At 48.6% G+C, this 25,838-nt stretch overlaps 7 protein-coding genes across 7 annotated transcripts; 4 read left to right on the top strand and 3 right to left on the bottom strand.

Moving 5' to 3' along the window:
* Positions 1-209: 209 nt before the first annotated feature.
* Positions 210-3,211, bottom strand: ABOM_011001 (transcription factor domain-containing protein; the record flags this gene model as incomplete). Its single annotated transcript, XM_022538129.1, has 6 exons — positions 210-1,038; positions 1,094-1,645; positions 1,709-2,381; positions 2,450-2,827; positions 2,954-3,023; positions 3,083-3,211. 6 exons carry the CDS (start codon positions 3,209-3,211, stop codon positions 210-212), a joined length of 2,631 nt encoding a protein of 876 aa, XP_022384200.1.
* Positions 3,212-8,007: 4,796 nt separating this feature from the next.
* Positions 8,008-9,573, top strand: ABOM_011000 (bZIP transcription factor; the record flags this gene model as incomplete). Its single annotated transcript, XM_022538128.1, has 2 exons — positions 8,008-8,272; positions 9,008-9,573. The coding sequence occupies 2 exons, from the start codon at positions 8,008-8,010 to the stop codon at positions 9,571-9,573; spliced, it is 831 nt and encodes a 276-aa protein (XP_022384201.1).
* A 2,353-nt stretch (positions 9,574-11,926) lies between these two features.
* On the bottom strand, positions 11,927-13,211 carry ABOM_010999 (Eisosome component PIL1/LSP1 family protein; the record flags this gene model as incomplete). The annotated part of the gene is made up of 4 exons (XM_022538127.1): positions 11,927-12,534; positions 12,598-12,781; positions 12,838-12,971; positions 13,094-13,211. The coding sequence occupies 4 exons, from the start codon at positions 13,209-13,211 to the stop codon at positions 11,927-11,929; spliced, it is 1,044 nt and encodes a 347-aa protein (XP_022384199.1).
* A 1,195-nt stretch (positions 13,212-14,406) lies between these two features.
* Positions 14,407-17,814, bottom strand: ABOM_010998 (ssDNA endodeoxyribonuclease RAD2; the record flags this gene model as incomplete). Its single annotated transcript, XM_022538126.1, has 1 exon — positions 14,407-17,814. One exon carries the CDS (start codon positions 17,812-17,814, stop codon positions 14,407-14,409), a length of 3,408 nt encoding a protein of 1,135 aa, XP_022384198.1.
* A 395-nt stretch (positions 17,815-18,209) lies between these two features.
* On the top strand, positions 18,210-21,788 carry ABOM_010997 (tRNA (34-2'-O)-methyltransferase regulator RTT10; the record flags this gene model as incomplete). Its single annotated transcript, XM_022538125.1, has 3 exons — positions 18,210-18,227; positions 18,281-21,007; positions 21,057-21,788. 3 exons carry the CDS (start codon positions 18,210-18,212, stop codon positions 21,786-21,788), a joined length of 3,477 nt encoding a protein of 1,158 aa, XP_022384193.1.
* A 284-nt stretch (positions 21,789-22,072) lies between these two features.
* On the top strand, positions 22,073-23,533 carry ABOM_010996 (uncharacterized protein; the record flags this gene model as incomplete). Its single annotated transcript, XM_022538124.1, has 3 exons — positions 22,073-22,293; positions 22,354-22,997; positions 23,100-23,533. 3 exons carry the CDS (start codon positions 22,073-22,075, stop codon positions 23,531-23,533), a joined length of 1,299 nt encoding a protein of 432 aa, XP_022384192.1.
* A 771-nt stretch (positions 23,534-24,304) lies between these two features.
* ABOM_010995 (putative cellulose-binding GDSL lipase/acylhydrolase) lies at positions 24,305-25,426 on the top strand (the record flags this gene model as incomplete). The annotated part of the gene is made up of 5 exons (XM_022538123.1): positions 24,305-24,408; positions 24,458-24,540; positions 24,595-24,844; positions 24,907-25,162; positions 25,223-25,426. The coding sequence occupies 5 exons, from the start codon at positions 24,305-24,307 to the stop codon at positions 25,424-25,426; spliced, it is 897 nt and encodes a 298-aa protein (XP_022384191.1).
* Between the last annotated feature and the right edge of the window lie 412 nt (positions 25,427-25,838).

The following is a 25,838-nucleotide window of genomic DNA, read 5'->3' as shown; positions in this document are numbered from 1 at the left end:
TGATTTTCGAATGGAGTGACCGGTATTAGTTGTCGTCAATTCATTAGGATACAGACAAATATTATATCCATCATATCTGCTTATGACTCAATATCGATGGGCGTCCCACGTCGAATATTAGAGCAGGGGATACACAAATGTAAGACGTCGCTGAAACTGCATGCTCAGTGATCAACACACAAGGGTCCAGTCCCCTGCTGGTCGATTGATTAGAAGAGGTTCATGAATCCCCGGGGCATCCATGCAGGATAGCTCTCCACATTATCGGAATTCTCGTAGTCGAACCCCATGTTCATTGGCGCCGAAGGCATTGGTGGTGCTGCCATCCCGGCCATTGCCGACATGACATCGCTACCCCCTTGAGCAAAGAATTGTGGACCGAAAAGGCTCAGGAACTGACTGCCAAATTCCCAGTCAGCCGCCATTGGAATTTGCCACAGTTCTGGCTGGTGTATGTTGTCCGCCATAGAGACCGGAAAAGTATCGTCCATTGGATGGGGGTAGCTCTGCTGGATGGTTGCACTTATGCTTTCATGTGGCTGGCTCACTGAGAACCCACCTAAGAGGGAGCCGTTCACAGTAGGTTGGTCCCCAGTGGGGGCGTCTTCTGAGGCAGCGCTAGGGCTCTCAGGAACAACATAGCCCGACGAGTTGATGCGTGGGAGGCCTTCGAGTTGAGGAATGTCAACGTTGCCGGCACAAGGGGAACAGGCTGCCTGCTCCTTGGATGAAGAATTTCTTTCATTCTGTCCTGGGGTGGTCACAGATGGCGCAACAGGTTGGTGATGTCTATCGCTTGAATTGAGCGCCTTTTGTTCGCGCTCAACGACTGTCCAGGCTACTCGCTCGAAGTTGGAACACATCTTAGTCATGAACTTGGCGTAGTTGCAGGGGCCGTCGCCGGGTATGAGTGTTGCGAAGAAGGTTGCTGCCATGCTGAGATGCTGTAAATCTTCTCTGGCGTTGGGGTGCTGACTGTCGCGGAGTATATAAGTGAATAGTATGGTAACTGCCAGGAAAATGTAATACAACAGAGACCTACGGGTGTATTAGCGGAAGGTCCAAACTGGTGTCTCAAATTGCGGCAACTCACCAGATCCATGCTATGTCTCCCCATGGAAGGTTATTCACAAGCTTCAATGTGTCCCGGGCAGCCTGAACGCAGATTGCGCTCGCCTTCGTCGACTCGTTGAAGATAGTTTTGTGATCAACGTCCCACTTCACGTTGATTGTGGAATGGCGCATATAGGCAAAATGAATAGTCAATGGCAGACGATGAATCATGATCATAGAATTAAAATAGCCAAACTGCAAGCCAGCAGTGGCAAATCCCACGAGGAAATCCTCGCCTGCTCCTCTCGGCTTCACTTGTTGGGTGAAAGGGCTTGCATTATGCCATTCCTCAAGTTCCCCCCGGAGCTCACGTACAATATCGTAGATTTCTTTGGGGGACATCTTCTGCAGAGCCTTGACAGCATAAAGCTTGCCATATATCCGGCTCCTTATGAGCGTCATATGACAAAGTTGGCGGAAAAAAGAAGCATTGCCGTTCATTGTAAATTCATCGTCGGTATCGACCTCAGGAAAACCAATATCAAGATCGTCTGGATGCTGGGTGGGCGAACTCCCCGTCCGTATGCATGCGCTACCATCGCCGAGTTAGCTTCAGATGAAATAAGAAGGATACCATATATTGAACAGGTATTACCTCTGATCAAGGATATAGGCAATCCAGAATACCCTCTTCCTCTGTTCTTGCTCGGCCTGAGAAAGATGGGGTCTGGGAACGTCACGATGGAGTCCCATTCGTTGACACGACCGTATGGCTGCGGTTATGATAGGCGATGCTGACTGAGTACCCGAATTTCCTCGGAGAAATAATGCCATGCCAATAAGGGCCTGCACACTCAAGATATCGGTCCTCCGCAATGTCAACTCCGCAAAGACTGACATAGCATTTTTGTAATAAAGCCAGGCTTTCTCCCTGTCTTTTTCTGACTTCTGGCAGTTGGAAAATCGATATTCGTAAGCTAAAGAGAGGATGATATTGATGCTGGCCCAACGGGCAGCATCATCACACGTCTGTTGCGTATATTGCCATTCAACCAACTGCATAAACGTCGCCTCATGGTACAGTGGAAATAACCGGTTCACTGTGCGAAAATAATCCTTCAATAAGGAAAAGACTTCCGCCCTCGGAGGCAAAGGCTTAAAGACCGTAGACGAGAACACGTCATGAAATACATCTGGCCGCCAGTGATCCCAGGGGCTGTCATGATTTTTGTCCTCGAGTAGCAAAGTAAGAAACTTAGAGTCTCCTGTCTTGCTCTTGATCCACTCGATCCCATCCCGAGATAGTATGGACAGGAATGAAGATCGTCCTAGTAATTAGTCAACCAACAAGTGCCTTAGAGGAACAACACAGGGGGGATAATAATGCTTGACATACCATAGTATCGAGAGTCTTCTCGAGGGTCATAGCGGAAGAGGGGTGGCTGGTGTAGAGTACTATCCCAAGGTAGCTTCTGGCCCTGTCCGGCAGATTTACTCAACAGATCTGCACCGGACGTGATGCTCGACTCTTCGTTTGCAACATGTATTGAGTCTTTCGATATTAGCATCCCGGAATCACGGCTCCTCGAACCACAAGGCTCGTCCCCCCCATGATCACTATCACTTTCATCCTCAAAATTTTCGTTGCCATATTCACCACCGGAGTCAAGTTGACTGATATCTTCGTCGTCTAGAAGTCCTGCGGCGCGGAGTAAAGATTCAGTTTTCCGCAGGCGTTCTTCTAGGGTTCTAACGTAGTTGGTTCTAGAAGGAACTATTTAGTAAAAGCGGACCCTTGAATGGTTGTAGGTGAGAGTTGCAGTGGTGCATCGATACCTTTTCAGATTCTCTCTTTTCTCTTTTCTTGTGGTGAATTTGCACGTTATGTTACGACGCATACATTGAATACAGGCCGCATCGGAGCCTTCAACTTCGCATTTGACTTTCTTCTTATAACACATCTCACACGCCTATCCAGATGAACTCAACCAATGCACCTCATACCACGCACAAAGAGAATAATTCTTACCAATGGGTTACGCCTTCGACTTGCAAGACTATGGCCGTTGCTTAATCGCGTACCCTGTCGGGCAACGGAAGAGCTACCTAGCGCTCCCCAAGATGGCATAATCCCAGCATCTCGCGCTGAGTTCTGCATATCTTTTTATGTCTGTCTTTTTAATAGACCAGGCAGGTGAACCACAAGAAGTGTAAGTAGATCGGGCCCGTGCCCCGGGTTCAACAGATCATCTGTTTACTGGAAACCCGCGGCGTGGATTTGGCACCGGTCCACCTGGTAGACCCGACGTTATGTTAGGGTTAAAGATACGATGTTGTTAAAAGGATGAGAAAGCATAAAAATAGAAATTAGAGAAGAAGAAGCGCGGGGATTTGACGGTCAGTAGCAGTTGGATCCCACCGAAGTTGGACAAGCCGGAGGACGTGGAGGAGCAGACGGGGAAAGCGGGCGAATGATAGGGCCACTCAGTTCGAATCTTAACCTGACAGCCCCATTTGGTTTTCTGTTGGTCTCTTAGTGCAGGAAAAGCCTTTGCCGCTTATCCGTGATATAACTGCACAGTATTATCATACATAGGTGGTAGATATATACACATGGAAAGGGATCGTATAGACAAAAGGACGTGAAAACCAGAAGTGCAACTGAACTTTTTTTTTTCTTTCTTTCTTTTTCTTTTTCTTTTCTTTTTTTTTTTTCCGGCCTGCGGGTTGAAGCGCCATTATTAATGTTAAAAAAGCTGATGTTCCTTTTTCAATTTTATGTCTCGGGAATCGGGTCTTAGCACATCCGATCCGGGCCCACCATATTTTTGATATCAAAAGGGTCTGGATGTCAGGGACGTTTGATAACAAGAATCAACACTACATGGAGCAAGTGGTCGCAGTGCTCATATTAATTCCGGCCAAGGAGCTGGCAGTTAGCGGGTAGATTATCCCAGTGAGTGCTAATCTGAGCAGCGGCGTTTCCTTCAAATGTTGATGATCTGAGCTTCAAAACCAGTGGCCCTTCCGCGTAATGGGTACGAGGCACTTCGCCTTTTGTTTGATTTCTAGAAGCCCGCGGTTGGGCTGAGGATCAAAAGCCACTGCTCTATACTTACAGCAAAGAGTGAGTAGTCTTGATAAGCCTTAGTGCCGGGCTTTGATTGACCCAGAAGCTGCAGAGCCCTTTCTCTGATCCATATATCACATTGTTTGGCTCAGCTTCAATCCAACAGAAGTGCCCACGATGAACACGTAAATATTGCCTTGTCTTGAAATAGCTTGTCACCAAGGGCTATAAGAGCCCAGTACTGTGCTAGCGATGTTCATTAACTGGCTTGTCGGGAACCTATCATAGCTATAACGCGAGTCCGTGGGTGCTCGCCCGAAAGTAGGTTATTTTGACGATGGCATATTTTTGTGGGATAGAGCTTCTGTCCGCAATTTAATCCTTAACGTAGCAGCTCCACAACGATGCATTGACCATCTTGTCTGGGGAGCAGAAGTTGAGCCATTGAATTAGACTGCGCCTGAGATGGACAGCGAATCAATCATAGACTTTATTTTCCTCTCAGTCATATCGCTACCTTGTGTGGTAATAGAATAGTTCTTGTAGACTCCTTTATTCCCTTTTATTTTGTGACTCGATTAATTGATTTTGTGGGTTGGTCAGTGTGACAGGAGTTTTCGGTGTGCTAAAAACCAGTGATCTTTGGAGAAACCGTTGGCCGTGCAATAGCCTTGAGGAGGGTTGTTAAAGGGGACTAGAAGGCGACAGACACTCACAGTTGTTAGTGTACGAGACCTAAACCCCAAGTCAAATAGTTTGCGAATGAGTGTACCTGTAGAACATCTTGCGACTGCAGAATTACATCCTCGTCCCATCTAGGAGGTCTGTCCCCAGCGCGGAACCCGAATTTTGTCCAGCATGAAGCCAAACACCGGAAGATACAGCTTCCAAGTGACGAAGGTGAATTGGAAATGTATGCATATGGGGGAATAACAACCGAGGGCTGTCAGAGCCAAATGCCCTGCCGCGAAGATAAATCAAAAGTCCCAAGATGAGCTGTTGGGTGGGGACGAGTATCCAGGGTCACGACAGCCCTTGCTTTGAACTGCCTGGATTCCAAGGCTGCCTCTCACGCAATCCGCTAGAGGTCCAAATCACGCCATTCTCTACGGAGTCCATGTCGAAAGATAGTGAGAAATTGACGAAATATGTTCAGTCACCTGGTGGATCGAGGCGCATGAACTAGATCCATGCGAAAGCATCGTTTCCACAAGCCACTTTTAGTCTGTTAAATGATACGAAGTACCGGTAGTTATTTACCGGTATTGTGATTCAGTCACACTACAGCACCACGAGGCCTAGGAGAGTTATACATGACTGCGAATATGCATTAGCCTGCAAGCGTTGGAATTGGAGAGCCATGGCTTATGCCCGGACCGCATGGATGCGCCGCGCTAACTAGGATGTTGCTCAGGCTTTAACCCTAGGTACCCGCACAAGTCGGAATTGCAAATCGGCCCTTTCCGCCCCCAATCGATGCGAGTGGTGAGTATGGGCGCTTTGTATATAAAAGGGCCTCTCAGACGATGGATTTTCTCGGAAGACGCAATATAGATCCTCAGACCAGGTGTGAAAGCACCAAAGCCGACCTCGGCTTCCTTCAGACAGGTCCTGTGGACAACAGGAGAGCTGTCCTGGATGGTTCCGGAAGCAGATGTCGATGGCATTCATTTAAAAGAGAATGCCCCTTGCGCATGGCGGAGACTGAGTCTCGCAAATAGCAAGACCCATTGGAAGATGGTGGACTTCACCGTGCGGACCCTTATACTGTACTAAGTACAGAAATGGTGAATATGCCGTTCAAATCGCCACACCACGAAGTCATGGTGGAGTCTACCACTGGAGGGACTGGCTGGCTTTGGGTTAAACTACACCAGAGTGATTAGTAGTGAACTTAATTGATGGTCGGTGGACTTGTAGGTAGCGTTGAGACCAGAAACCCCTGGCTAACTGCGGATCACATAATCATGACTCTCTTCGGTGTAGATAGCTGGACGTCGAGGTTGTACTGTATGGTACTCCATATAACTATACAGATGCTCATCAGGATCCCGAGGTCGGTAGGTCAGTCCAACGAGACATAGAATTTCCCTGTTTTCTGTCCCCCACGCCTCTGCTTCTCGGATCATACTACGTAGCGGAAGAGCCGTGTTGGTCGACGATCAATCTATCTCTTTGGAAAAAGTACTACCACGGAACTGGACAAGGGGAGGGACTGTTTCTTCCCGCCGTGGAGCGCGGGGAAAGCCGCCAGCAAAGGACAGTGGAATAATAATAATAGGATTCAGAGCTCAGGAGGTCGAGAAATGCCAAGCTTTGTTGCTTACCTTGTAAGGTCGTAAAATTTGGACGGAGTTAAGCAGACGATCCACGTCATTTAGGAACACGTAAGGTATGGGTGTGATTTGCTCGAGAATTGGGATGAAACCATCTTTGCTGAGGACTAGAAGTCTGGAACAGAGGTTCTGTCTCCCCGAAGTGGAGTCTTGTTATAAACTAAGGGAGAGAATAGATTGGAAGAGCCATGGAGATGGTGATTGACTGGCACGTACTCGGACTTAACTTACTTTACCGTATTGATGGGCCGTCACTGCATGGTTAGGTACTTGAGTACTTGGCGATAATGCCAATCACAATTCTATCTCGAGTACATTAGAAGTACCTGTAACTTCCCTGATCCACTCAGATCTCCATCTTTTGACAGTATATACCAGACTTCCCGTACACTAACTGTACTAGTAGGTACTGGAAGACTGGACTTACGTAGCAACGTCGTATGGATGAACAGCATGTGCACGTAATTTTCCTCCCCCTTCCCGTCTCCTTATTGACGGGCGGAGAAGGAAATCCACGCACTTGATCATGATATACCCCCCTCAATGGGACGAATACGTAGTATCCATGTTCTAGTGGACGTTGAAGTCTTCTTTTTTTTTTATTTTTTTATTCTTTATATCTACCACCCATATCTTCCCTCCCCCCCCCTTCGGTACGTTGTTGCCCTTTTCATCCGTTCCTTCACCTCCAATCTTTTTTCCTCCCACCCCCATCAAAAATACAACTGCTCCGCCGTTCCGCTGAGAAAGCGGTAAAATTACCATACACTTACTTCCGAGGCTGCAACTGGCGAACCAGAGCGCGCGATCACGACATTTCTCCATTCTATCAGATCATCCACTAGCTTGGACGGGCGTGAGACGATCAGCTCTCTTGCCTCGTTCCAATTGCTCGCTGGCGCTACGCCTGCTGTTTGCCCCCCGGCCGGTGCTCCATCAATCGCCCATGTCTCTGCGTTGGTGATATTGGTCCTTGTGGTGTGGTTCCTTTTCGCTTCTTCTGCGATCCCCCTCGAACGGCTTCTATCGTCTCCATCCGTACGAGGTTTATTACCGAGTTTGTCCTTCCCCCGTCGCGGGCCGTTATTCTTGTTGTCAACTATTATAATTATTGTTCTAATATTATTTCCATTCGTTCTCTTGCGTACGTGGCTGGTCACCTCCCGCGCTATGCGACTTGCGATGCAGTGATCGCAGAACAGATATCTTTGCGACAAGTCATACAATCCTGGACCTGTGAAATTCGTGCATTCCTGGACCAATTCCGAGCTTTCCCCTCTTTGAGCCGATCTGGGGTTTGGCTTTCTTCTCTGGTTCAAGCTTGTTCTGGCGCCATCGCCCTCCAGTCCGGTTCCTGCTCCTCTCACAAGAAGAAGCAGAAAAATTTTTTAAATTAGATTAGGTGGGCGCAAGAGGTAATTCAGAAGAAGAAAAAGAAAAAAAAGAAAAATTACCAGAAACTTAAATTAAAGAGGCAAGGACCAAAACGAGGCCATTACCAGAACGGACGCAGCTCTAAAACCTCTAAAAACCCATCGCGCAGCCAATATGTCAGATGAGCACATCGCTCGTCAGACAGCGTCAAGCCTCGATAGGCTTGAGAATTTCAACTTCCTACTCTCCCGACACGATCCTGCCCTGGCAAAGAGTAGACATTACTCTTTCGACGCAGACTCGGCCGGCTTGGCTCCTTTTCAAAACCTGAGTATGGATTACGACCAGACTGAGGGAATGGGCGGCCTTTCCGTCAGTTCCTACGATAGCATCGAGGATGAACGGAATCCGATCGATGTGAGAGGGTATCCCTATCATGGTAAGTCTGAGCTTTTATGACTCTCAACGTTGCATTGTTTGCGCCATCTGCTCGATCCCTGGTTCGTGTCTCAATTTTGTGGCCTTTGCGGCATTATGTGGAAATGGTAGAGCTATCTATTGCTGAGGCGTACTCGGATCGCTGCCAGAGTTGATCTCGTTCGTCTCCATCTAAATATCCCCTTTCCCTTTTTCCGGGGAAAAGCTTCTTCTTGTTTGTTGTGTCCTTAGTTTGTTTGCGATTGTTAATCTTGGGCTATCATTGTTGCCTTGCTCTTCCAACTCTTATCGCTCGTGGGCCACTCCATACTCTGTACTAGCCCACAACCTGTAGAGTTGAGGTTTAACTTTGGGCTCATGTATGTTTTGCTTCATCTGACTCCCTATTGTTCTTGCCTGTTCTGCTTTGTTCTTTTTTGATTTGTCGGTTTTCTTATATCCCTTTGGTTGTTCTCTCATTTGCACCCGCATGCCTGGTTGATCACGGAGACGAGCACGCAATCCATCACACCAATGACAACGTCGGTAACCTTGTCATTGGTGTTGTCGGACCCTTAACCGCGCATCTCCCTGTGTTCATCTAAGGCCTCCTCACCAAGGGTCTCATGTCCCCTTGGAGCTTCCCTCGTGTGATACCACGCACTCCTTCTTTCTGTCTTATCACCTTCAGTAGAGTTCTGTTTGCAGCGTTGCTGCCCTAGATTCTGTTCTTTCCGTTACTTACACCTATTCCCAGCAGCTGATAAACACATCAACTACTCTCTCCCCGACCAAATGATCTCATATCCAGCTCACCCGATCTACCCTCCAATCTCTTACGGACCTGATGATCTGGGTCATGCCCCGGGGGCTCTAACTCCCTCGGACGTCTCATCATCCATATCACCCCCGAACGGTCAACTTGGCAACACCAAGTACAGCACGCAGATCCCTGGCGATCACCTCGCTTCTGCACTTTCACAAGAAGAGCATGTTCGTCGTGCTGCCGAAGAAGACCGGCGGCGGCGGAACACCGCGGCTAGCGCCCGGTTTCGCATGAAAAAGAAGCAGCGTGAGCAGACGCTGGAACGCACAGTGCGAGAGACCACTGAAAAGAACGCTACTCTCGAGGCCCGCGTGGCCCAGCTGGAGATGGAAAATCGATGGCTGAAGAATCTCTTGACCGAGAAACACGAAGCGACAAGTACTCGCATGCCGCCTCCCCCAGAAGACAGCACAGCCTTGAACCAAAAAGGCAATAGTGGCGGGAACGGCCAAAAACATATCCAGCCAAAAAAGAAGGGTGTGGGTACCGATCACTAGAGACCAAAACGAAGAACTGTTGTTTTCCTGTTGCCTTGTGTTCTCTTCAGCATTTCCTTCTGTCCTTCTTCCTCCCCTCCTCTTTGCTGATATTCCCACATGCTCATGTTTTGGGCGTTGGCTTCAGTTTCCCTTTTCGCATCTGTCTTCATACCCTCTATCTATGTTTGGGCTGATCATCCGTCCTATGATGGGGGCACTTGACGATGTAATGACTTTATCATTTTTGTTTCCGCTGTGTGTGAGTGTGAGTGCGCGACCTGAGACATGGTATCATTTTCTCGGCTGTTTAGTTCCTTTCATTTCTGTTCTTCTTGTTCGCCCTTCTGTCCGCTTTTTTCTTATAAGTTATGCCGGTGAATCTTGCAGGCAAGTTAGGGGTGGTCTACAATTTTTTTGTGTCTTCACGGGTCAGGGTCAGGGTCAGGGTCTCCTCCACCCTGTCACCCGCAATTGGAGTATAAGGGTGGGATATAGTCATTGTTGGTGTTGAATTTGGCAAACCCATGTCACGCGTTGGACTTGACAGCATATGATCCTACCGTGCCCGCAGTAGCTCGGCTTAAACCTCTGATAGGTACTCGAGCCGAGAATCAACTGATGGCGTTCAATTCTCATTCATCCGGGACTTATCCTAAGCCCGCTTCGCGTATAGATTGCAGGCGAGAAGTATACGGGATATATGAATCGCACCTAGAGGATCCAAGATACGGGGCACATCCAGACCGGTTGACTTTTTTGTGTCTTGACAATATACAAGGGGGGGCCTTTCTTGAACATACATTCGCAAGGGACGGTATTGTTGTCGTGTTCTTTTCTGTTCTAGGGCTGTTCGATCTTGGCGCTTACGACGGAGTACTGGCTGCTACCTTTTTTTAAAGAGTGACTACATACATATCAAGCTTCAGCTCTCCACCATTGAACAATGGATCAAACCACAAAAGAAAGTACTGTACTCGACCGTAATTCACAAGTCGCCTGTGTAAGTCAAAGAAGAGAAAAAGTAAAGTACCGCAGGGGCAGAGGTACCCTCTCGAGCAGCAGAAGCCCGCGTTGGCTGTATACTTAGGTACTAGACTACTAGTTAGTTTAAGTATGGAATACCCACGAGTACTTAATCAGTGAGGAAAGTGACGTGTCTTTGGAAAGCACTCCGTACAATCAATCCGCTACAAGTATTCAATCCGTATATGCACATACACAGGGGTCGATATGATAATAGGAAATTATAATACACCCCTTTGAATGACTATCACCCGTCGACCGAACAAAAGCGGTCAGCTAAGAGGGTAGAATCCGGGGAACAAAGCAACGGGCCATGGGCGTTGACATCATGCGCGTCGGCTATTCAAGGTCCAGATGGAAATTTCGGGGGCGGCCAACGGTACTCTGGAGATGGTGGATACTTTAGAATGCTTGCGGGGTGGGCATTTCCGATTCATCCCGACGGTCTTTGTTGTGCCCAGCTCTTACTCTCTGTTTCGGATGATCTGGAATGTCAGGGATTGTTGTATATCTGCTGTGGACTTCGGATGTACTATGGAGTACGGAGTACTACTAGTATGGAAGTCGATGTTTTTACCCGTCTATTGCAGAATGCGATGGTGTCAGTCAGAGCGTCCGTGATGTTAGGTGCTGCTAGTAGTACTACTAGTACTTGGTTGGAGGCAGATCGACGCCAATAACCAATCGGAAATAGCGAAGGGGGTTTTACAAGTGGAGTTCCCAAGTTTTACCTCCTCCATACACAGTACGCCAGAGTACAACTGTTTCAGCGGAAATTTAACGGCAGTCACCATTCCGACCCTTGAAGCATACAAGACAGTATTGACATGAGAAGAATTAATTAGTATTCCTACCTATCCTGAACAAACCGAATGACCAATTCAAAATCACTATAAGAATATACTGTCGCAGATAGTATGGTATTACATTATTCAATTAAAAAATGAACCCCCCTCTCCGACAATCTGACCCATGGTATCACAAATCTTCCGGTCTCTCGTTTCTCCCCCCTCCGTTCTTCTGTTCGATCAGTATAAACATTGTTCTTCATCCGTGAATAGTAAGGGGGTCATGACATCATTGGCCGGACTCGAGGCGTACAACGGCCAACATGGGCATCGGGATACAATCTTCTTGTCGGGTAGGTGCCCTCGGAGGGTTTGAATTAAGTGTAGTAAACATCACACGGGTGGTAACATGAACAGAGATGAAATCACGGCAAAACGAGAACATCACATCAAGCGGGACTTCAATCCGGAGTATCACAAGGATAAACAGACGAGGATTCAGCAAAAACCATCAACATATCATATACCAACGTTGATGTTCGTGGTGGCAATCAGCCCCATTAGACGCTGACAGGCTCGCGTTCTTCTTCTCGACCCCGAGCCTCTCCGTCAACAGTGCTGGCGACTTCTTCACCGTCTTCAACATAGGTTGGGTGCTGATCAGCAGGAACCCACGAGTCCCGATCGCCCCTCATGGGTTGGTCCTGAGTAGAAAGGTCGACGCCATCGCGGTTCTTGCCGATAGCCTCCCGGCGACGCTGAGAGAGGGTGCGCGTGCGCTGTGACACGTCGGACTTGACGGCGGCCTTAGAGGTAACCCAGTTGGCGAGTGCTTCTTCGCAATCCTGGATGATAGCTTTGCTGGCATCATATCCGTCGTACGAGGCGCGAGTTTCACCGGGGGTGACTGGAGTGTCGTCGACGAGATCCAGAAGGTGCTTACCGTAACCGGCGATGATGGCCACCTTCTCGCAGTGCTCCCGGAGTGCATCAAACTGGTACTGGAAAGCTGCCTTGAGCTTCTCGCGAGTGATATTGGAAAGCTGAGCCTCAGCCACGAGGGACTCGGCTTCTGCGCGAACTAGCTCTTGCTCGAGAACAACGATCCGAGGAGAGTTCGGGTCCTTGTACTTGAGCTTGGCGATCTCATCGGTGATCTTTTGCTTGCCTATATAGCTCGTCGTCAGGATTACTCTAAGGTATGGTACTTGAACAACGAGGATCAACTTACGGTCTCGGCTGGGCTGAACGGAGGCCTCAATGTTGCGAATGCTCTTAATAGTGACACGGTACTGGTCATAACGGTCGACATAGAGATCCTCCAACTCTCCAATTTCATAGAGCAACACGCCGATCTTGTCCGTGACGTCGGACACATCTTCATCACAGTTTTCACCCCAAATGGACAATTGTTGCTGTGAAGATGTTAGTCGCCATGTCCATGATTCGTGTGAAAAACTCTGCCACGTACAGCGGTCTCCATGCGCTCCTTGGCTACCATTTCCATGCTACGCATGACATTCTTCTCCATCTTCACGAGTTGGGAGAGCTTCCTTGCTAGATCGGGTCCGAATGCGCCGGCGGCATTCTTACGGAAGGCATGGCCTGGGCCAGTAGGCATTGTCAGCACCGTTTGCGCAGCAGCTTCAATCGCTGCAGGGGGAGCTGCTCGCAAGGAGAAACTTTCATCTGCTGCGAGACAGCCGAAGGAGCCCAAACACACTCACCGAAGCCGCCTTTCCCAATCCATCGGTTTGTCTTGGTCGTGGACAGCGGCGGAGGCGGATTCTCAATCTGCGATGCGGTGGGCATGCGCGATTGGCGCATAGAATAGGTGCGATGCATAGCTACGGTTTGTATGGAAGCTAGATGCAAGCGAACGAGATAAAAGGATACAGAGAAATCAGAAGAAAAAAGTTTGGGAGGAATTGTCTGAAAATGGACGGAGTGGTTTCTTTGAAGGTTCGATTTGCGCAGGAGTGACGTGTACCGGTGGAAGCAACGGGATGCGACGGAAGGGCGACGAGAGCACGAGGGGAAGGAACTGCAACCGAACCGACTTAAGTGATCGGACGGGGTTTCTGTATGGAAGGGCGAAAATTCGTATACCTAGGACAAAATGATCCAAGGAACGGTCGAAGGTGCTTTGTATTTTTTTTTTTTTTGTGTATTTTTTTTCCTGGTTGAACCTCTTTTCCTGCCTTCTTTTCCCCCTTGAACCAAGTGCAATGAGAGCAGTGGAGTTGGACGTTGCAACAGGAGAACCGCCGGTGACGTCGAGACTACTCGGGAGGCTAACCCGATTCGGAGATCACGTTAGGCAGTGATGAACAATCAGTTGACGAGCGTGTTCTCAATTGACAAATGATTTTACAGGGACTGATGAACAAGCTGTTCCGGAAGATCGTCTTCTGCACGGGGGGAAGGAATCCGCGGGGGAGGAAAAGGAAGAATATATGCTTGGGAGCAAAGCTACTCGAGCTGTTTTAATGATCATCAAGAGCTAAGCCGTGATCTGCGACGTCATTGCGACCCAAACATTCCTTCCATTTCACTGATGTCATCGATTCCCGTCTCCGAGAAACTTTTTTCTGCGGTTTCCAACGCTGAAGAGAACGAAAATCTCAAACGGATGTCATCACACGCTTGAGGTTACCTTGTACATGACCCTCCCTGAAATGAATTCTTTTTTGACTTTGGTTCATAAACAAGGTGATCGATCGTTGTTCCAATTCAACCCTTTATCATAGCGTTTCACCCGACATGACACGTCTTGCAACAAATTGTACCGCCACGCAGGATATGTAAGATGCGACTAGTATATAAGGTTAATTTAAATTCCAGATCCAGGTCAAATGATCGATTGTCTCCGCATTAGGGATCGTCGTCAGATCGCATCCCGAGGGATTGGCTCCAAAGCAACATTATGTGGCTATGACTAACTGTGGGGTTGTGCGCCATCTATCGTCTATTCGAGCTTCTATTACATAACAACCTGGGAAGGAAGAGGAAAAAAAATTGGAGAGCGAGATAGCCTTGGTCACTTCTTTGTAGTAGTTCGTCGGGTCCTTCGTTTTTTCCCGGTGACATCATCACCACTCACACTATCCTTAGTCTGTGCACTCCGTTTAGTGCCGGTACTTTTTTCCCCCTGTGGAGGTTGGGAGGAACCAGTGCTTTCCGAATGCTCCACTGGGTTGGTCTCAGCTCCCGTACTTTGCTTAGCTCGGACTGTCTCGCTCCCGGCTTCCTGTCGAAGTCGGTTGAATGCCTTTTCCATTCGGCTCTGGCCTCCGCTGCGGACACGCGGTGCAAAAGCACCGGCCCCTTGTGGCCCTTGGAAGAAAGCTGTGATGTTAGACTGCGTGCCTTCTTGTTCTCTGCGGTTCATGTCACGGATCACTGGCACCAGAACCTCATCGGTCCGTTCCTGACTCCATCCGATCGTCGCCATCAGGAAATTACGCAGACCATGTAAATCGGGAACTCCCCATTGAAAGGGAGATGGATCCGAATCGACTTCGGGTTCGAGATATGCCACATCAACCTGGCCATTCGGGAAAGAAGGCGACAGGAAGATTTTAGAAGCCTGTTTCCTAAACTTCCTGTAAAAAGCAGCATGCTTCCCGTCGGATAAGTTCACTCCCATTTGAACTTGGGTCCACCAATCACGGAACTCCTCCAGGTTAGAAAACTCAGTGAGAATTTCCAGCGCTGTCACAGGTCCAATACCGGGTATACCCTCGGTATAATCACTGCCAAGTAAATGGGCAAAGCTGATAAGTTTCCTTCGATGAAGGGCATATTCTTTCTCCAAATCAGAAGTAAGATAGCATTCGACAAATTTCCCCTGGTTGAACATGTTCTTATACACGCGTGTGCCCCCAAACAGGAAGATATCGCTATCATCAGTGATGATGCCGTCGACGAGGCCCAATGCTACCAGCTCTGCACATTGAGCTTCAGCCTCCATTGGCGCGGTAATGTATGGCAGGCCGAACAGCGTTAGGAGTTGCTGACACTCAGAGATCATGATCTGAGAAACTTCATCCGCGTCTCTGCGATCCTTTTTTTGTTGGGACCGCAGCTGTTTGAGCTCTTGCTCGTAATCAAATATATTCTCAGTATGCGACGTAGAGTTCAATGTAGCCGCGAATCGGACGTGCTCTTCACCTTCAGCTGCAAGCTGTCGCATTAATTCCTCATCTTCTGGGTCCGAAAACCCGTCATCTTCCTCAAGAATACCTTCAAGCTCATCAACTTGATGGCTTTGTGATTCCATCTCAGGAACAACAGTGCCGGTTATCGTCTCTTTTGGGTGTAGTTCAACATCTTCAAACTCGGGAGATGGCGACGGTTGAGTACGCAACAGGCTTGCCTGCTCATCCATACTAGGCTCTATATTATGGGAAGCAAATGATTCATGGGCAGCCTCTGCAATAAAAACTCGTCCGGAGATATTGGTAGCTTCAGTAGCTGCTGTATGAATCTCACGGAATGCAGTCGTAGTATCTTTTGTCGGAGTCTCTGTCCTGTCCAGCGCTTGTGTAGTTCGAGGCTGTTTGCCCTCCCCAGAGCTCGCCTCCAAGTCAATCACCTCATTAGTGCCAGGAAGCATATCAATATCAATGACTTTTGGGGTTTGATGATTTTTCAGGAAAACATGGTCTGGAGTCACGGTACTATCCCGATGAGTTTCCAATGGGCTATCATCATTATCGGCAATAAACTCGGCAGCCGAGCTCCCTCCAGAAAACCAAGGTGGTAACGGCTGTTCGGCTTTTGTCTTCTTTGCTGGTTCTTTTTCGAAGCCGCCAGCATGCTGATCAAGCTCTTCATATTGGGGCTTTTCCGTTTTGAAGGGCTTGTCAAGCTTGATAGACTCAAAAGGAAGAGGCCCATCAAAAGGATGATTCGAGACTGGGTCTTTCTTTGTCCTTTTTGACTGCGCTAGGGCAGCTGCAAAGTCTAAGCCATCGTCGTCGCTTTCGGGACTGAAACTTGGTATCGTTTCCTTGAGTGGAGCTAGAGGGGCACTGCTACGGTTGATCGAGATGTCTGGCATGTCGTTATCAGGTTGATCTAGAGGAGATGTGGGTCTCAACGACATTTCTATCGCCTTTTGAAGATCCTCATCTTGATTCTCTCCATCCATCTCAAATATATCGTCAATAGCACGACGTCGGCGGCGATGTAGTCTTTCGTGCTCATCCTCTTGCACAAAAAGAGAGTTATCTTCATGGCTCTGTGACAGACCTGGAGTTGCCCTTCGCTCAGTGTTCTCCTGCATCTGCTGTATGACCGAAGCATCGAAGATGCCTTCCCGAAGGAACTCAAATTTGGGAAGTCGGTTGAGGCCTTCTATGGGCACATCCTCAAAGCCCCCATCGTCTTCCGAATCCTCATCCTTCTCTGGAAAATTTTCTTGCTTGCCATACTGGTCGACATCGATAGGTTTGTGCTCCCGCCCTTCATCCTTATTTCCTACGACACCCAGGACCCAGCCACCTTCCACGGCGTTATCCTTGACCAACACGTACTCCTTACCGCGCTCTCCAGCAATCCGCTGGCCCGAATTATAGAAAGCATCTTCACCATTCATGCCGTTGATGTTCATCAGGCGTTGAGTAAGGTCATTTCTTTCTTTTACCCTCTCAATTTGAAATTTTGAGAAGGCCATGCGATCTGGAAACATGTTTTCCAGCTGCTCCTTAGAATAACCCATGCGCAGTCGACTTCGTAGTCGCGCGGCATTTAGGATATTATATCGATCCGTAGCAGGAAGGCTCATGAAGAATGGGCTGTCGAAATCGATCTTGGAGAAATCGTATAGGTTAATGTCTTCACCTCTGTAGAATTGCTTCGCATATTCCTCAAGTTCTTCACGAGACATAATCCGCGGATCGTTCGGAGCTCCCATCTCTTCCAGTGAAACATGTAAATCCGGGAGATGGTAAGCATCCTTTTTCCTGAATGACCGAGCTTGGCGCTTCTCTTTCTCGGTCATGCCAGCATCTTCAACATATACCGGATTATCTGGGACTTCCTCTTGATCTCTGGGCGCTCCACTTCTGCGTCTGGCTGCCTCTTCCTCCGCAGACCTTTGCAGCTGTACGGCAAGCAGCTTCCCGGCGGTTCGTACGGCATCCTCTCTGCGACCCTCCCGTCTCTTCTTCCTGCCAGCTATTGTTTGTCTTTTAAGAATCGGCGCCCCACCGTCAAACACGAAGACTGGCTTTATTCCGAAGTAAAGCAGCTTGCAGATGCGACGGAAGAAGCCAACGACATGAGAGTTACGAAGAGCATTCCCTTCTTTATCACGTACAGCTTTCAAGAACTGATATATCCAGATCGAAGCATCAACCGCTAAGCGCTTCTTATTCAGTGCCTCTAATTTTATGGGCCGCGCGCAAGGTTGCAAAACGGTCCAAAGCCCATGGACACCCATGCTGACTTAGAAAGGCGTACCCCAGCGACATGACCTTACGACACACTCATAGACCAGATCGTGAACAGGATACACGGTCTCAAGGGCTAAGGAAAGTCAAGAGTCCAACCGTTGAGACAAATGATAAGTAACTCCCTCGGCTCGTGAGTCGTGTCGCCACTGCGTCAGACACGAGAACCACGATATCACGTGCCCAATTATGCCTCTTCTGGAAACTTGCCCAAGGCGAGGCGTATTACATAATCCGCCTCGCTATCGATAGAAATTCTGGGAATTTTGGAAATGATAATCGAGGCATGTGAGGAAATGCTGCTGTACATACAATTTTGAGCGTCAGGACACTTTCCAGTCAAAATCTCACGGGCTTGCAAACTAATGTATTGCCCCTTGCATCAATGTATCTACCGCTCGAGGTTGGTGATCCATATTCAATATCGCACAATGCAACGGCTAATCCCACCCTTAGCACATAGATGTTTGCCTCCCTGTAACTGCACTGAAAGCACTTGATTTGGGAGATGCAAGACTTATTTTGCAAGGACAAGGGCCGTACTCTCGGTTGATTGATGATGGGAGTGGCAAAATATTGGCCGAATTAAAGACCTTCAAACGAAACAACGTTCATGGGTTCATAGTTCTGAATCAGAAAGACGAGAAAACAGGTAATTCATACGTACAATTTCTAGCCTGGGGAGGTGAATCGTTGAGAATTATCGACTTGTATTTTGCTAGAAATGAGGCTGCTGAAAGCGCTGAAGTGTCCCTGGCTCCAGTCAGTGCGGAATATCTAGCACCAGATTGGATTCTGGCTGGGTGTGCGCCTGACTCCACAAATGGAGTGGACAGAGCTTACGTGGTGACGGCACATAATAGCCTCCTTGGGCTTTATGTGGTGCATGGAGGCTCGTCGACATATCCAAAATCGATCCATATTCAGCAGCTCGTTGCTGGAGTCAAGTCTATCCTCTACTCAGCTGATACTATATCATATTCGGCATCGCACGTGCTGATTGCTGCTGGAACCGTCTTTGGTGAGGTGATAATTTGGTCTTGCTTTCTAGACGAAAGTGTTCATCTTAACCCCAGTGCTGTTGGCTCCATCCATCATTTCTTCACCGGCCATGAGGGGTCGGTTTTTGGAGTTCGGATATCTCCTGCAATTGCCTCTTTACCTGGTCGCCCCAATGGACGGTTCCTGGCGAGTTGTAGCGATGATAGAACAGTCAGGATATGGGATATCTCAGACTGTGAGCATGCATCCCCTGACGACCCGTCCGCCTATTCGACGGATGGCTTTGAGCTCCGAAGCACCGGCTTTGGTGGAGCAGCTATTGGCGATGGCCTCGGCTCGGAATCCTGTGTGGCGAGCGCCTTTGGCCATAAAGCTCGGATATGGAGTGTGCATTTCTTGCCTACAAGAGCTGAAGACCGGTCCAGTATGAGCCTGCTCTCACGTGGCGAGGATGCAACTTGTATAGTCTGGGATCTCAGCTGGGAGCCATCTTCATCTCTGATGCCGAAGTTTAGTTTAGGCCAAATCTCTTCCTGGCATAATCATACCGGAAAGCATATCTGGTCCCTATGCATGCGCAGCACTGCTAAGGATACAACGGTTTATACTGGTGGTGCCGATGGTGCTGTAAAAAGTTTCAAGGTAGAGGTGGATGCGGAATGTGCACTTATTTTGCCGAACAGAAACAACAGCATTACTGCTTCAGCTGGTCCTGGAATATCTCAATCTAGGGTCGATAAATCTGTTAGGGCGTTCGCCTTTGTTACACCAGAGCATTTCCTAACAACAACTACACGTGGCGAGGTGCAGGTCTGTTGGATCAGCGCGGAGGCTTCGACTGAAAGCATCATTCTCAAGGAAACACTGTTCCTTGAAGAAGATCTCTCATCATATTGTGCTATAGCTTCCCTGCCACAGTGTGGCATTGCGCTTTTGGGCAATTCACAAGGATTAGTCCGATTATACAATCATAACACCAGATCACTGCTCAGAATTGTCGAGAGTGGCCCAAGGCCATTGGTGCTATTTGCCCTTGATTATAAACGTGGCGCTTCTGATTCGCATGAGACTCTGTTCTTCATCTCATCCCACCAACAACAAGGCCATTTGAGTCTAGTCAAGATATCACTATCAGAAGGCGAGGTATCGCAAATGGAGATCATAACTTTAGCGCTTCCTCACAGTTTTGGAGTAACTTGCGCATCCTTGATTTGTGGCAACCAATATGTGGCTCTAGGAAATACGCACGGTTCCCTTGTCCTATATCGCGTTGCGAACACAATGCCTATTCAGCAACCCATCTGGAATCGTAAGATACACTCTCGGGAGGGTATCAGTTGTATATCGTCGTTTTCATCTCTTTATGGAGAAAACAGCCCTTCCCTGAATTATTTCTTGACTTGCGGTCGATCTGGAGTCTACTGTGTCCACGAGGTGGAGGCCGAGGGAGATCCACAAAACTTGCTTACCGTTCGGACGATCCATCGGTCCAATGCTACTCGGACCATTGAAATAGAGGGTGCTTACATTGACAGACAATCCAAGGATCTTATGCTGTATGGGTTCCATGGAAAAGAGTTCGTTTTGTGGAACGAGACCACACAGTCCGAAATTGTCAGACGCTTATGTGGTGGTGCGCACCGGAGATGGGCCTTCCAGCCCAACCCGGAGAAACCTGGGTCCGGCGTGTTTATATGGATCCAAAAGAATCTCAATGTTCTTCAGACTCGGGGTGATGCTAACCGTACTTTGCGTGCGGGAGGACATGGAAGAGAGATCAAGGCTATGAATGTAGCTCACACGGAAGATGGCCCCCTCTTTGCAACTGGGGCGGAGGATACCATCGTGCGTATATTTGCACCGACAGAACCAAACGAAGAAAAGCTGTGGGGCTCCTTCAAATGTCTGCGGGTCCTGAAAAAGCATCGGGTCGGACTGCAGCAAATTCGCTGGTCAAAGAAGGGCAACTATCTCTTCACCAGTGGCGGGACCGAAGAATTCATCGTTTGGCAGATTCGTTCGATTCCCTTGTTTGGACTTGCGACCAATGCAGTAGCCTCCGTCAGGGATGATCCGTTCTCTGATCTTCGAGTGACCAGTTTTGATGTGCTGCAGGTGGATGAGAATAGCTCGGATGGCAGCTTCCTGTTCTGCCTGGTATATTCTAACTCCACGCTTAAGGTAAAAATTCGTGGCCATTTCTCTCCTATGCCAAGCTAAAGTGTAGTAGATATTCCACTATTCTTCGACGGTCGATGGTGGCAACTTCACCCTACTGGCTGAGGGCACTTATACAAGCAATTGCCTCACCGAAGCATGCTTCCTACTGCGCGACTCCACCTTGAGCTTGCTAACGGCATCTACAGATGGATATTTCACATTCTGGAACTTAACCTCGGTCTTAGAGCCGTACTACACTATCTCTTCGGCTCTTCACCTGAAAAAGCCCGTCGGCACGTTCCCAATTACGCCAGAGAACATCTCGTGCGAATACAGATACCAGACTCATTCGAACAGTATTAAATGCCTGGAGCTTGCTCATATATCAGATGCATTTTCTCTCGTCGTTGCTGCCGGTGACGACAACGCACTAACATTCTCCCTTCTGAACACAAACTTCACGGGCACTGAAGCTGGCGATGCTACCACAATCACAATCCCTGACGCTCATGCAGCATGTATCACAACAGGCAAGATACTCAAGCAACGTCAATGTCAGGACAAGGGAACAATGCAGGCCGTCATTGCTACTTCCGGTAATGACCATCGGGTCAAGATCTGGTGCGCCGAGGTAGATGCTAAGAGGACCGGAGCGGACGCAATACAAGTGCAAATGATAGCCGATAGATACAGCTCCGTGGCCGACATATCATCTCTGGGTCTCATTTCCGAGGAGTCTGGAGAGACCAAGCTTCTTGTTTGTGGTGTTGGCATGGAAATGATGGGCATCCGACTACCTTAACTTGTGCAACCTTAGTTACGATGTGATGTTTGCATGGATTGGATACAGAGAATATAGAGTTTCAATATTAAGGCAGTTCTCCTAACCAAGTATCCTACTATCCTAGGATAACATCAGTGTATAAGCAAAAGCTGTCTTGTGAGTGTAGGTGATAACCAGGGTGAGCATGCCGAGAACACATTCATGTCGCCGCAGCGATAGAATCACAGACCTGCAAGCGTGTGCTGAACTCCCTCCCAAACTCAGCTCACTCCTAACCACATTGTGATCCAGTTCAGATCAAGATGCAGTTCCTCAGTGTGAAGGAGAGATACCATGCGGTACACATGGCGCTCATCACACGTTGGCGTGTATGTAAACAAGCATGCCGCCAGGTATTCAGACAAGATGGACTCTCAAACCCTACCATCTCTGTGGTGGGAATGGCAACACAATATGGTTCCACGCTCCTTCAGCGAGGTTTCCTCCAGGAACTCTTATCTCGTCATTGTCATCATTCTCCTGCGTAAGGCTAATATATGGTCACCCTCTCCTTTCTGTGCTCGCTGGCTAATTTGCTACCTAGGGTATCGAAGACAATGGATCTCATCGAAGGATCTGGTATTAGACATTTGTGTAGTGTCCTTCCTCTGGATGATCCAATATGGTTCCAGCAGGCGTTACCCTCCATCGCAGATACCGATGCTCTCTTCAAGGAACACGCCATTTCACTAGTTTCTCGTGCTGCAAAGAGTGCCATTGCAGAATGGGGCGGTTCCATGCAGGACATAAGTCATATCATAGCTGTGACATGTACTAACACTGCAAACCCGGGGTTTGACATCACCTTATGTAGTACACTTGGCCTCCGTCCCACAGTCCACCGCACTCTGTTGCATGGCCTCGGCTGCGCCGGGGGAGTTTCAGCTTTGCGCATTGCCCATGATCTTCTCGCAGGGGCGGCTCTTCAGGGGCTGCCAGCGCGGGCTCTTGTTGTTTCGTGCGACTTGCCGACACTCTTTGCCCGTGCAGAGCTCCACTGTATCAACGTGGACCAGGAGGTGGGATTTGGACTGGGCCGATTCAGCGACGGTGCGTCTGCGTTAGTGCTCACCAACTGGATAGGCACCAAAGTACTTGAAAGAGCCCCCATCTGGAATTTACTCGGGTTTCGAAGCGTGATAATCAATGAGTCTGAGGGTTACAGTGAGCTTAACGTTGAGCCTCTCGGTGAGTACATCTGTTCCTCGGCTGCAATACCCAGTCTCTCCAATGACGTATATTCTATTTTCTGAATCTCGCGGTTTGCCTAATGAAATTCTCATCTGCAAGGGTTTAAACCGAGTATTTCGGCTTTTATCCCCAGACTCGTCTCTTCTGAGTTATTTTCCAATTTCACGGCACTCATCAACTCAGTTCCCAGCCTTCGCTCTGACCCCACTCATGACTTGCCGAACTCGTACAATTGGGCTTCAGATTTCCCAGGACGTTCTTCCTTGCAGTTTGCTCAAGGAGCATTGAATCTCAGGAAGTCCAATCTGTCCCATAGCCACGCCGTCTACAGGTCCAGGGGCAGTACGATTTCCTCTGCTGTTCTCAACATACTCGATTATATGAGGCACCAGGGAACTGGCAGTGAGCATAACGCAAACGGAAGAGACAAAGTCATAGCGTTGGCAATTGGACCGGGAGTTATACTGGAGATGGCAGTTCTACACAGAGCCTCCACAAAGAACATCCGATATGCGGCACCTTGGTGCGAGTGACTACTACTCTAATTCCTGGCGCAAGCTTTTGTGACTGCGTTTTGTGGATCTCGATTATGTCTTGTACTGATTCTGGGGCTATGTATGTACCTACTACCAAGTTAGCTAGCTCTTTCAATTCAATCACATCCAACTGATGGATATTACCTATATCGTCCTATTCTTGAAAGTAATAGCCTTTTCCCCGCACGCAAGACATATTAAAAAAAAATGGACAGCGAACCACCGCTATACCTCTGCAGCCAACACGTTTATCTTGGTGGATGAAGATTGATATGCCGTGACCAAAACGGCATAGGGTCCGAAGACTCCGAACCCCACCGGCAGTTGAAACAACGTCTGGCAACTGCATCCAAGAATTGCGATCTTCACTCCCTATTCCCCCCGGGTAAAGAAAACAGTTTTCTTCAACGCGCTGCGTCTCGGCGAAATTATTTCCGGCACCAACCAAGACCAAACCTCCAGAGAGACGTTCCGGGTAAATGGAGCTTTGGGCCTGAGCAGGTCTCAGTCGCCGATGGACTCCACCTGGTAGTGCTGAATGGATAATGACTAACTCTCTTCAAACATGTATTCCTTAGTTATTATTGATCGAGCACCCCTGTGACGTTCTCAGTGGGGTGTATCAGTTAGGTTTGCTGGACCGGGAGTATGCATGTCTATAAAAGCGTGGACGGAAACCCTACAGTCCGGCAAGAAAAACCGCTGTTTCCAATCAACTAGGGATCTTTGCGAATAGTATCTCTTTACCATACTAACCGTATCTCCGCCATGAAGTTTTTCACCTCCTGGCTCATGGCAAGCGCCATTTCCACGGTTGCTGCGCGGCCGTGGCCGAGAGCTGTAAACACTACAAGCACTTACTTCTTTACATTGTATGGAGAATCTCCTCACGGCTATTCTAGACCACTAACTTTACGTAAGTGGCAATTCATACACGCAGACCGGTTTCAGCACCACTGGAGAACAGCCCTCTCCTTCGAATCCCATGGGAAACCCCGCCTTGGGTGAGTGTTGAAGAGTACCCCGATGGTACCATCCACATATTGACGCAAGGCCAGGAACTGGCACCACCACCGGGGGTGAGAACTGGGTTGGATATCTGACAACGGCGGAGAATGCGTCCCTTGTCCTCTCCTATAATCTGGCAGTGGGCGGTGCGAGCATTGATAATTCGCTTGTTCAAGGATCCACAGACGTGGACCTTGCTTCCCAGGTCGATATCTTCGATGAAACCTACAGCAACAAGCCGGCTTCTGCGCCTTGGTCGGCGGAGAATTCCGTTTTCGGGTTCTGGATTGGAATCAATGAGTATGTCCCGTGTTCAAGTGACCCCTTTCGAAAACAAGCCCAGTACTCATTGTTGAGCTTAGCATCGGCAATGCATTCTATAACACCGATGCCGACACATTCACACCGACGTTGATCGCACGGCTTGCTTCTCTAGTGGAGCGAATCTACAGTGCTGGAGGTCGCAAATTCCTTTTCCTCAATGTGCCTCCTACGAGCCGAAGCCCCATGTTCATTGATCAGGGCGAGGCCACTGTTGAGCAGCATGCGGCTTATTTGGCCGTTTATAATAAGAATCTTGAGTCAATGGTGGAGGAGTTCAAAACCAACCATACAGACGTAAGTATAGTCACGGTGTGTTAGGAGCATATGAAGACTAACCTGGGCCTGTTGCTAAAGGTTACTGTCGCATTCTACGATTCTTGGTCTTTCATGACAAAGATCCTTGATAGCCCCACAGACTACGGTTTCCCGGATGCTACTTGCATCAATGACGACGGTTCCTCCTGTATCTGGTGGAATGACTACCATCCTTCTGCTAAATATCAGCAGCTCCAAGCGGAGGATATGAAGGAGGTCCTGCAACCTCTGGGGGCATGGTAGCTCAGGGGATGCCCACTGTACCATAAGCTTAGTAGTTTTGATTGGATGTGTAAATGAAAGAGCGTCTATCGCTGGATCGCTACGTAGAGTGGTATCCCCTTTTCGACTGAGCATTGAGACAAGACCTTGATAATCTGGTTTAATTGAGAGTCACAGCACTTACACGTGTATGACTTAGACTATCATACGATAGATCCTTGCATATTTTGGTTTCAAGTCGGAAGCATCATCATCACGATGCATATGACATTAAATGCTACGAAGGACACGAATAACTAGAAATATGCAAGCAAGCCCGAAGAGACCATACCCAGAAAGGCACGGACTTGGAGTTACTATTGCATCTCCCCATCTGCTCAATCCAACTAATCGGCTTTCTTAGGCTGTCGATCGCTGTCACGCGTACCTGAAG

The sequence above is a fragment of the Aspergillus bombycis genome (assembly GCF_001792695.1).
Source record: "Aspergillus bombycis strain NRRL26010 chromosome Unknown contig00142, whole genome shotgun sequence".
NCBI classification, from domain to species: Eukaryota; Fungi; Ascomycota; class Eurotiomycetes; order Eurotiales; family Aspergillaceae; genus Aspergillus; species Aspergillus bombycis.
This window is presented reverse-complemented; position numbering and strand designations above follow the sequence as displayed.